This window comes from Pocillopora verrucosa, chromosome 14, assembly GCF_036669915.1.
Source record: "Pocillopora verrucosa isolate sample1 chromosome 14, ASM3666991v2, whole genome shotgun sequence".
Lineage (NCBI taxonomy): Eukaryota > Metazoa > Cnidaria > Anthozoa > Scleractinia > Pocilloporidae > Pocillopora > Pocillopora verrucosa.
The window spans coordinates 9197002-9208594 of record NC_089325.1 but is presented as its reverse complement, the minus strand read 5'-3'; the positions used below and the strand labels follow the sequence as shown (position 1 = coordinate 9208594).

General features: G+C 39.7%; 1 protein-coding gene across 2 annotated transcripts in view; it reads right to left on the bottom strand.

Moving 5' to 3' along the window:
- Positions 1-311: 311 nt before the first annotated feature.
- The window catches only part of LOC131777710 (cubilin), a 35588-nt gene continuing 24306 nt past the window's right edge, over positions 312-11593 (bottom strand). Inside the window, exons 6-10 of one of the 2 annotated variants that reach the window (XM_066161895.1) lie at positions 10189-10575; positions 9295-9663; positions 7529-8056; positions 2751-2855; positions 312-1726 (exon numbers count right to left, since the gene is read on the bottom strand). In XM_066161895.1, the coding sequence (XP_066017992.1) occupies positions 1560-1726; positions 2751-2855; positions 7529-8056; positions 9295-9663; positions 10189-10575 (1556 nt within the window). In that variant the 3' untranslated portion in view covers positions 312-1559. The remainder of the gene's footprint in view (positions 1727-2750; positions 2856-7528; positions 8057-9294; positions 9664-10188; positions 10576-11593) is intronic. The other variant, XM_066161894.1, reaches the window with a different exon arrangement.

Sequence of the window (11593 nt, the reverse complement as noted above, 5' to 3'; positions counted from 1 at the left end):
ACACGTGCTCTATTCAGGAAACAATTGACAGCTTTGCACGTGCTGTTCATTTTGTTGACAAAACGGCGGACCAAGACCAAAACTGTTCCTTCGATTTGATATAGTTTCAACGTTCAGGGGTGTACACACGCTGATTTCCACATATGTGCCTCTATCAATATTGTTATTAGCTTACATGAGGAATTTTTAGAGGGAAAAGCGAAGCGTTGCTTTCGTGACTGGCCATTTGTTTACTTTTCTTGTGGTTTTATCTCTCATCTGTTTGGTGATTACGCAAATACTAATATGTGAAAAATGCTCGGACAATCATGTCATATAAGCCTGATCTATTTATTTAAAAAAAACCGTTTCTGGTGTAACTTAAAATAAGCACAAATTCCATCGAAAACAATAACAAAACAACAGTAAATCTCATGACTTATTACACTAAGTATAGGGTATATCTATTTAACAAATAAATTCCATGTTGCTGTTAACCTGCAGAGCAGGCGTAATTTTGAAGGGCGAGTGCTCAGTAATCATGGCCGCCACCTTTAATTTAAATGGCAGCGGAACGCTGGGGAGAAAAAGAAATTTGTACCAAGGAGGTGGTCGACGGTCAAAAAAAAGGAGAGGGGTGGGGATGGGGGAGTGAAGATTACCTTCTCGCCCTTCCCCTTACCCCACTGTCCACTCTAACTCCAAATCAATCATGGCCGGTCGGATAAATGATCACGAGCTTAAGACGTTAGCACGCCCTAAAGGACGCCTGCTCTGCAGGCTATGTTGCCATGCGCTTGTTCAGTAATAGATCAAAGAAGACGTCTCTTCTGTTATCTATTACTGAACAGACGCTCGGTAACTTGGAATCTGTTTGTAGACTAGAGGATACCTACAATCTCCACGAAAAACGTTTAGTCGCTGACAGTAAAAGGTAAAATGTTTCCATTGGCTAACAAAATAGTATTAGCAAATGTTTAGAATTAACAATTATAGCATAGCAAGCGCTTCCTATCTTCAATTCCTATAGACCAATCTAGTGTTTATCTCTTTTTAGAGCAATCATTGGCTTTGGTGATCATTTCGCGCTCTCATTGGCCAGGGATAGCGTCATATCTCGCAATAATCACCACGTGTGAGGAGGTTTATAAACAGAGGTAACTACATCTCAGTCACTTCACGGATTGAACTAGTCTCAACTGCAGGTTAACCCATCGATTTCCCGTTTTAAAAAAAATACAAAATTACACAATTTCTCATCCTTTTCACTAAGAAATGCTCATCATACTTAACCTTTAAAACCAAGAGAGATCTTTGGCCATAACTGCAAGTGATCTTCTTTGAATCTAACCCTAAACTGTGCTAACTTCCTTATTATTCAATGATCTAGCTGGTTCCATTCTCTCAATTAATGAAAATGAGCGAAAAAGTGACAGCACAAAAAGCGACAGGAGGTGGGGAGTGAGGCAGCCGTTGCCTTGACAACCGAAACTGTCGTTTATCATGCGTCTGTTCTTTCGCTCGTCTTCCCTGACTGAGAGCCTGGAAAAGGCTATTCATAAAAACAATCCTATACACGCTTAACTGGAATATCTTTCGTTAGAGAAAGATTGTAACTCATGAGACTGTTTCTCGATACCAGGTGTATGGTGCGTAGAGATTTGGCTGGCATTGAAGTCGCTTTGGTTCTTCCATTCCAGTTTATCCAATACAGTCACCTCAAACTCGCCCCTGTGTCCTCTTTGACCTATTAGAAAAAAAAATGGCATTATGATAAGGAAAAGAAGTATGTAGACATTAAATTAATATTTTTGGGAGAGTATGGGTATCACCTAAGTATCTAAACAGACGAGCTCCCCAAAGTGATTACGTACATTAAGCCACTCCCTCGCCACTCTCCTTGTGCAGTCACATTGTTGGAAAGGTGATATTTTCGTTGCTTTCAATCAAACTTGGTTTTCATAATAAGTTGATAAGGAGCTTGCTCGCCGCATGTTTAATAAGCTAATCTCAAAATGCTCTCCCAAAAAGAACGTAGCCCGCCAGTTCCCTCTGCAAAATACACAGAGAGTAAGTGCCAAGGCGCAATGGGCAAATTGTTGTTTGTTTTGCAAAAAATCTGTCGTCAGCTCAGTGAGACTGATTTTTTGTTCTGCCAAAATTTGTCAAGCTCTACCAATCTACAAATGCGCGGTCGTCCTGCCTCGGAGCGAGACAGATTTTATTAATTTACAAGCCACGATTTGAAGGAATACGCCAATCAACAAAATTTGTGCTCGCTTTTGAAATATGAGTTTTCAGGTAGAAGGCCGCCAAAATATATTTCATTTTTATGCGGCAATCAAATAGTGAAGGTAGAGGATTTGTACCTCGGGATGCAGCATAACGATCAGTACTCAAGATACTCAGAATACAACTATTATAGCTTCCATGAATTTTAGGTTTAAGCTGAATCCCCAGGTTCAAGCACTACTCAATTTGAATATCCCTGTGATTGACATTTAGTGATAAACAAATATTTTGCTGTTTTTCAGTGCGCCCGCAGTGGTTGGTTGAGACAAATTTTGTCGAGACTTTTGGTGGAGCAAAACAAATTTTGTCAGCCCAGTGCCCCCGGCCCTTAAATTGGTCTCATCTTTCACATTCCTGATAACAATTCTTAACAGTTTCGAACATTTCTGGTCTCCTCTCGAATCCATGACACACTGGTGGAAAGCCAATGAACAACACCCTTTTCCTTCAAGAAAAAAGAAAAAAAAGAGCAGACTCACCGCGACGAAGGCAATACAAAATCCCAACTAAGACAAGTAGACCAATCATCACAACAACCACCGCTATTGCTGCTTTGGCGCCTTCCGATAAGGATCTCTTTGACTCTACAATTAATTGTGACAGTTAGAAAATCTTAAAGAATTGCTTAAGTTAATAGTCGCATTTGATGATCATTGATTGACAAAGATATTTAGATGAAGAACATCATCTAACAATCTCGATCAATAAGGTAATCTGTCAACTCAGAGACCCAATAAAACTCATTATCAAACCTGGGCTACATGAGAACGGCATTAACGAACCCCACCCCCACCCCGTGGATTTCTCCCATCAACGAAATATTTGGAAGAACTGATTGTCAGCTTGCCGGATGAGCTTATCGACATGGAGTTCGCTTTATGGGTTAAGGCATGTTTGGCGAAAGATTACCTATTTTATTCAAATAATTTATACTCGGTTTTTTAAGCTTTTAAAAAGGCTAACTACTTTTTATCCTCATATCAATTGTTTTTTAAGTTCAGTAGTATTAATACCAAACAAGTGAAAAGTGCTTTTCGCGCCCTAATTGGCTCGTTAGGTAGTGAATAGCAAGTACCATTCACTTCTCAACAACCGGTTAGCTAAATCGCGCGCCAAGTAATTAATTTCCGAAAATTTTTCGGTATATTGAAAGGAGTAAACTTATTTTTTGTTATCTGTGTGGTTTTATAGAAAAAAAAATTAATAATAATTAGACATAGTTTGAAGCTACACTGGTTTGCAGATTTAATGAATGTAACCGAAGAAGTTACAGTTCATAGACCCAACGTTTCGACACTCCTGTCTAGTGCCTTCATCAGGGGTGATCTAAACGCTGCAACAAGAGGTCCTTTTATACGATCACTAATTAGCGGCCTTTTTTTCTGACGAGGTGTAAATAGGCGTCAGGAAGCAGACCGCCATCGTCACGATTTAAAGGAGCGTGGGCGGAGTTAATGTGCCAAGCCTCCAAACAAAGGCGCTGGTGGTAACGCCGATTAGTAGTGATAATTTTAGAATAATCCCACCCAATTGTATGGTTGGTTAGGCAAGTATGCTCCGATAAAGCTGAATTTTCCTTTTTGCAAAGAAAAACCGCTTTTTGGTGCTCTTTTAACCGTGTACCAAACTGGCGTTTGGTCTGTCCGATGTATTCGTTATCACAGTCATTGCAAGGAATAGAATAAATGGCGTCGGTTCGTTGTTCTTTCGTGACAGGATCCTTAGGTTTGGCGAAAATATGCCCCAAAGTCTGAAAAGGTTTTTGAGCAACTTTAACGTTGTGGCTATTCAAAATTCTCTTGATGGGTTCAGTAACACCCTGTATGTAAGGAATAACAGCAAAACCAGTCGCTGGTTCCCTTTCATCAAGAGCGTTACTATTTGTAACTGGTTTTTGGCAGTTACGGAGAAAAGTTTTTGTATAGCCATTTGCCTTTAGGACATTGGAAACATATTTCCTCTCCTCAGCCTTCGAATCGAGTGATGATGGTAGACAATCAGCCCTCCTAAGTAAAGTTTTGGCTACAGACTTTTTGTGGCAAATAGGATGGTGAGAATCGAAAGCGAGGTATTTGTCGGTGTGGGTGGGTTTACGATAGACACTTGTCTCTAAATTACCCTGAACCCCTCTAGACACATTTAAATCAAGAAAGGGCAAATGTCTATCCTTTTCACGTTCAAGGGTGAATTGGATAGACGGCTCTACTGAATTCAAATGCGACAAGAGGCGCTCCGCTTCATTTCCGGATACCGCAGAAATAACATCATCGACATATCGTTTCCAGAAAAAGGGTTTAACCGGTGAAGTGGCTAAGGCCCTTTGTTCCACGTCTTCCATTACCATGTTAGCAATGACAGCAGAAACAGGCGAACCCATAGCTGTACCAAAAACTTGTTGATAGTATGTGCCGTTATATGTAAATTGCGTGGTTTTGAGGCAAAAAGACAGCAGATGAATAATATCCTCCACAGGCAAAGAAGTTCTTTGTCCTAGGGAAGCATCTTCTCTGAGTCTTTCCTCCGCAACCTTAACGGCAAGATCAACTGGGATTTTAGTGAAGAGCGAAACAACGTCGAAAGATACTAATTCTTCACAAGCGTCAAGAGTTTTATCTCTTATGAAATCCGTAAATTCGCAGGAATTTTTAACAGTGTAATCAGTATTCCCAACAACAGGCGACAAAATTCTCGCAAGATAACCAGAAATTGCATAAGTCGGAGAATTAACAAAAGAGACAATGGGTCTCAAAGGAATTCCCGGTTTATGAATTTTAGGTAAGCCATAAAAACGTGGACATAAGCCGACACTACTGTATAACATTTTGTACGTAGAGTCACTAATTCTGCCAGCTTTTTTCAAATCAAGCAACATTTTGTTTAACTTTCTTTGAGTTTTACTGGTTGGATCAGAGTTTAAGACAGCATACGTACTCTTGTCATTGAGCAGAGACAAAGCTTTGTCGTGATATTGCTGTTTGTCCATAACCACAACACAATTACCCTTGTCAGCAGATAATACGAGCCTGTCCGGATCCTTTTTGAGAGTTATAAGCGCATTGAAAACATCCTTTTGAATGTTTTTGGGAGGAGGTTTAGCACGTCTGAGTACGCTACTTACTTCTGCTCTTACCAAATGCCTACGATCGTCGTCGAGTTGAGAGATACTCTCCTCAACAGCGGCGACAATTTCGGCGGTCGGTATTTTGCGAGGAGCAATAGCAAATTTTAGACCCTTCTCTAAACCACTCCGTTCCAGCGCGGATAATTCCTTGGAGGAAAGGTTCATGACCCATTTATCTTTCAGAGATGAGCCTGAATTAACAGGAGACCTCTTACTGAGCAAGTGACGGAGTTTTCTGTCATGTTTCTCTCTCTGTTTGGTAAACGTCTGCAGTTCTTTCGAAATGCAAAACTCCTCGACCCAGGAAGTTTCGGAGTTGTTAATCAAAGCAGAGAGTTCACTGAGTGAACGAGAGAATAACGTACGTAACCGCAGTATGGAACTGTGACATTCATCTATTCGTAGCTTGAGAAAAGAAAAACCAGTACGGACCATGAGCTTGTATCCTTTAGCACTCCGTAAAGGAGGCCGAAATCTCAAACTCGATGGAAGCACATGGTTCTCTTTGCAACGGTGATTGAAATACAAATGACAGCGATACTTAGCAATGCGGACTCTGATGTTAGTGAGCCGGTTGACCCTTGTAACAACAGTTTGACCATACTTTTCTCGCAAATAAAATATATTAAAGTTCACACGGCAACCAGGTGGACAATCAGACATAGTTTGAAGCTACACTGGTTTGCAGATTTAATGAATGTAACCGAAGAAGTTACAGTTCATAGACCCAACGTTTCGACACTCCTGTCTAGTGCCTTCATCAGGGGTGATCTAAACGCTGCAACAAGAGGTCCTTTTATACGATCACTAATTAGCGGCCTTTTTTTCTGACGAGGTGTAAATAGGCGTCAGGAAGCAGACCGCCATCGTCACGATTTAAAGGAGCGTGGGCGGAGTTAATGTGCCAAGCCTCCAAACAAAGGCGCTGGTGGTAACGCCGATTAGTAGTGATAATTTTAGAATTATCCCACCCAATTGTATGGTTGCTTAGGCAAGTATGCTCCGATAAAGCTGAATTTTCCTTTTTGCAAAGAAAAACCGCTTTTTGGTGCTCTTTTAACCGTGTACCAAACTGGCGTTTGGTCTGTCCGATGTATTCGTTATCACAGTCATTGCAAGGAATAGAATAAATGGCGTCGGTTCGTTGTTCTTTCGTGACAGGATCCTTAGGTTTGGCGAAAATATGCCCCAAAGTCTGAAAAGGTTTTTGAGCAACTTTTTTGACTTTGGGGCATATTTTCGCCAAACCTAAGGATCCTGTCACGAAAGAACAACGAACCGACGCCATTTATTCTATTCCTTGCAATGACTGTGATAACGAATACATCGGACAGACCAAACGCCAGTTTGGTACACGGTTAAAAGAGCACCAAAAAGCGGTTTTTCTTTGCAAAAAGGAAAATTCAGCTTTATCGGAGCATACTTGCCTAAGCAACCATACAATTGGGTGGGATAATTCTAAAATTATCACTACTAATCGGCGTTACCACCAGCGCCTTTGTTTGGAGGCTTGGCACATTAACTCCGCCCACGCTCCTTTAAATCGTGACGATGGCGGTCTGCTTCCTGACGCCTATTTACACCTCGTCAGAAAAAAAGGCCGCTAATTAGTGATCGTATAAAAGGACCTCTTGTTGCAGCGTTTAGATCACCCCTGATGAAGGCACTAGACAGGAGTGTCGAAACGTTGGGTCTATGAACTGTAACTTCTTCGGTTACATTCATTAAATCTGCAAACCAGTGTAGCTTCAAACTATGTCTGATTGTCCACCTGGTTGCCGTGTGAACTTTAATATATAATAATAATTATTTACCTCTGTCAGTGTCGGTAAAAGTGGTGGATATTCACTTCGCCACTTTTCGGCTCGGTAAATATCCACCACTATTCACATCCACTTCGGCGAATAATTGTAAACTGTTGCTGAGTATTGTTAAAAGTATTTACTGGCTTTTACAGGCGGGCTAACACATAATCTTTTGATTGAAACTAGTAACTGAAGAGCAAAAAATACAAACGATGCCTTCAGCGATAATGAATCATAAGAGAAGTCGGTCGTAGAAGTTTAACTTTCTTATAACAAAAAGCATTGATTAATTTTGAATATTCAATGCAAAGAAATTTCATAAAAAATTTACCTTTTCTCTCTCCCGATTCAGGTGTCGTTTCCGATTCATTTGTCGTTTCCGATTTATTTGTCGTTTCCGATTTATTTGTCGTTTCCGATTTATTTGTCGTTTCCGATTCACTTGTCGATGTTGTTTTTGTTGTAGGCGGTGACGTTGTTGTTTTGGGAGTAGATGCTGAATATTTCGCTTCAAATCCACGATCAACTGTTTGTCCAGGATGGAACATCACGAACATTTGGTTTCCAGACGAGAACCGAGGCTCCTCCAAAGGCGACCCCTGACAAAATCGTCCCAGGGGTGAATCCGAAGAGCTTGTTGACCCGCCATCATAAAGCTCCACATAAGAACAATTATCCGAACAAGATTTAACTGAACACTCACTTAAGACAAAGTAAGTAAATGTAAAATTTACAATTTTTCCAGGTGGTGCGGTAATGATCCAGGTGCAATTTGTGGACGCATTGTAGTTACTCTTTGGGTAGTTTGTGCTGCTTATTGTGCCGTTTCCTGAGAGACGAATTGCTTCCTTTGGACAAACTGTTGAAAGTTAAAAATATTCCATGTGAGTGTGAGATCGAGAATTTTCATGTATTTACGACGGAGAGAGGCTAAATATATGGTTGTTTCGAAGGAAATTCACATCGGCCAAAGCGCATTAAGCTGCAAACGAAAGAAAATTTGTGTAATGACTTAGGAAATATTAGATCGTCGCAATTCAAGAGGAGAAGTAAAATGTGTAGATCTGAAATAAATTTTCAAGGCTTTCAAGCAGCGAAGTCCAGCAGAATGAGTAGACACCATCACCGTGAGGCGCCCGATTTCTCAAATTTCGACACTATTCCAAACCAAAATGTGTCATTTTCCAAACTGGTTTCCAGACCCACCACTGGCTATGTTTCATTGTACTTCGCATCACTGCTGCAGAAAAATCTTGGTAAAACTTACCTGAATTTCAGCTTGAATAGTATAATTTTCTTCCTTCTGTAACCATATCGTTTATCAGAAGTTAAAGGAAAAAAAAAACCTTTTATACGCTCTCGTGGTTCCCTTGGTAAACAATAAAATGGATCTTAGACTATTTCGGCCATTGATCAAAATCCATACCCTTTTGAAAAGAGGTTTACAAAAACATGGCCTACATAAGAGAGTTGCCCCGAACAATAATATCAAGTTTAGAAAAGTGAACAACCAAGAATCGAGGAGAAAAAGTGGGAAGTGGGTAAAGCAACATGTCTTAGATTCCCAGTACACCACCGCTTACATTGGCATATCAGAGATGTTTACATTCAACAATCATTAAAAGAGCGAGCTTCCTCTCTAATTAACTTCAATAATAATAAGTGAATGGATGAGGTGGAGCACGATATTAATAATCATTATACTTTAGACTTACTACAAAAATTTGATTGGTTGAGAGCAGTTAATCGATATATAATGACGTGTGAAATTGACATAATAGGCTAATATCTGCAGTGGATATTGCATTAATCATGTCGAGTTCAAAGCTTGCCTAATTTTTTAAACTCCTCGTCCGTGTAGTGAACTCAATATTTTGCCAAATCAAACAGAGGTGCCTCCTATAATATGCAATTATTGAACTCGTTTTTCGCATGATATCAGAAAAAATCAAACCTCTTGCCTGTGTTATCTGCTTCAGCCTTCGGCTTCAGTAGATACCTTAGATCTCGGTTTTAATAATTTGTGTCATTATTTGGCAAAATTACATCTTCTTTCAGCGAAATCTTAGATCTCACCAAGTTGTTTTCTCTACTTACTTGGAGGACTGTAGTTCAACAGCTTGTAAGTTGCCCCAAATCCGTCATAATCCATCTTTGCATCATTGGACACAAACACCACCCTCAAGCTTTCGTGCAGTGAATAAAATTTTAAAGGAATAAACCTTGGTGTACCACATAGTTTTCCAGGTAGCGCTTTATCACTGAAGCTATTCTGAACTTCCAAATAATCACACGAGCAAGCAGCGCAACGTTCAAGATTATAGTCTGGTATTGTGAGCTCAACACGGTATCCTTGTTTCCCTATAATCTTCCAGCTACATGTCTGGTTGAATGGATAGTTTCTTGGATTAAAGGGAGAGGAGAAAGAACCCGAGGTTTCATCGAGGATCATATCTGCTGGGCACACTAAAAAGAGTAACAAAGACTGCCAGCTTTAGTAAAATGCATCTTACTTCCTGTAAGAAACTTAATTTATTCAAAGAATAATCTTAAGGAAGCTTCTTTTTCTCCGAAAACTGTTTTAAGTCTTAGTGAGGTTTACAGTCCACGGTGGTCAACTAGATGATTTTTAATACCGCCTACTAAGAGTAACAAAGACTGTGTCAGGCATCGAATACTGGTTAAGTTTTGATTTTTACACTCCAGTGTGGCTAACTGGTTGATTTCCAATACCGCCTACAGCTCCTTTTCCGTATGTTGACGGATTTAAACATAAATCAATGTAACTGACATGAAATATAAAGTGCTTGCGTCCGAGTGAAAGGCTTCAATACATTAAATTTTTTTTCTACAGACTATGGCTGTTCAAAGATTGTCTACCTCATTATTTTCAGGTTATACTCAACATAATTCTCGCTTAGTTCAATAGAGTACATGCTCAGTACATTTCTATACTTCATTCATAAACTACTATAGAAGAAAAGCTCTTACGTGAATCTCCATCTATTGCCTCAAAGGTTGCATTGAACCCTTTGTTTACAAGGCCGGCACGAGAGTCAAATGTCACTTGAATGAAGTTTCCCTCGGAGTACACAGGATGGGGAAGCTTTTGACCACAGATCTTAAAGTCATTAGGTTTCCCTCCATGAGAGGCAACGTTTGTGATAAAGACTCGGGCACTCTCTGCTGCCGCTCCAGAACAGTCATCGTTTTCACCTGCTACCAGGGTAAAGTTCAAGAAGGTCAGTTTGATGATTTTCGTACTGGGTACAGTGATATTCCAGGTACAAATCCTGTTTGCATCATAGTTGTTGGGAAAATTGGGGCTGGAAATGTGACCACTAGTAGCATTAATGGATTCTCCAGGAGGGGTGCAGGCTGAAAAAAAGGTATCTTTCAGTTACTCTTTTGGTTTCTTACTGCAGACAAAAGAATTCAAGCAAATAGAAATTGAAAATGTGTTGCAAACGAGCACCTTCGTTACCATATCTTTACTAAGAATGAGAATTCTAGTTGACTTAAGACAAAAATTGTTGATTAAAATGCAGACATGTAAGACAAACATTTATACTTACCATCACTTGTCACTAGAGTCAGGGAGGCAACTGCAACAAATACAAAGAACGAACATGTGAACACGTGTCTCAACGTACTAGTAGAAACAGTTCATCCCAGATGCTAAAAAGTTTGAGGTCATCTGAGCAATATCACCCTCGTGATATTGTTCAGACCAACAGCTCTAAAATGGTCTTTTCTCGCAGATTTTAAACAGGCTGCCTCAGTTAATTTCAAAAAGCGTCCCGAGCCGTTTCGTGCCTCGAAAGAAAACCAGAAAAGAATAGCGCAAATATCTAATCAAGTTGTCAGTATTTAGTCCTCTAGAATTTCTTCCAAAAAATTGACATAAGAGCATAGGAATGCATAGGAAAAAAATGTACAAACTTTGAAAACCCCACTGCCACTCCACAGAATTGTCATTGAAAGAGCATTAGAATTATTTCCCCAGTGTGTACAGCCACGCGTAGGATATGGATAAATCAGAGAATAATAAATGCATCTAAGTGTGTTGATCGTTTGGTGAAGTTTTTACTACTCATGTAATCAATGTGGTCATGCTAAGCTAGATGACAGTCTATATAAACACCTAGGTACTTGATACATGAAGATTGCTCTAAACAAATGTTCGATATTTTTCAATGGTGGATGTAGATTTTGAATTTTCCTTTGCCGAGGTATAAAGATAATATCTATAGTTTTGGAAAGATTTGAGGTTAATTTATTACTACATAACTATTCGTAAACAGTATGTAGATGGTTATTTATGCCATTTAATTAAATGTCGAGGTTGGTTCCAGAGACTCTTGGAGATGTATCATCTGCATATAATCTACTAGAA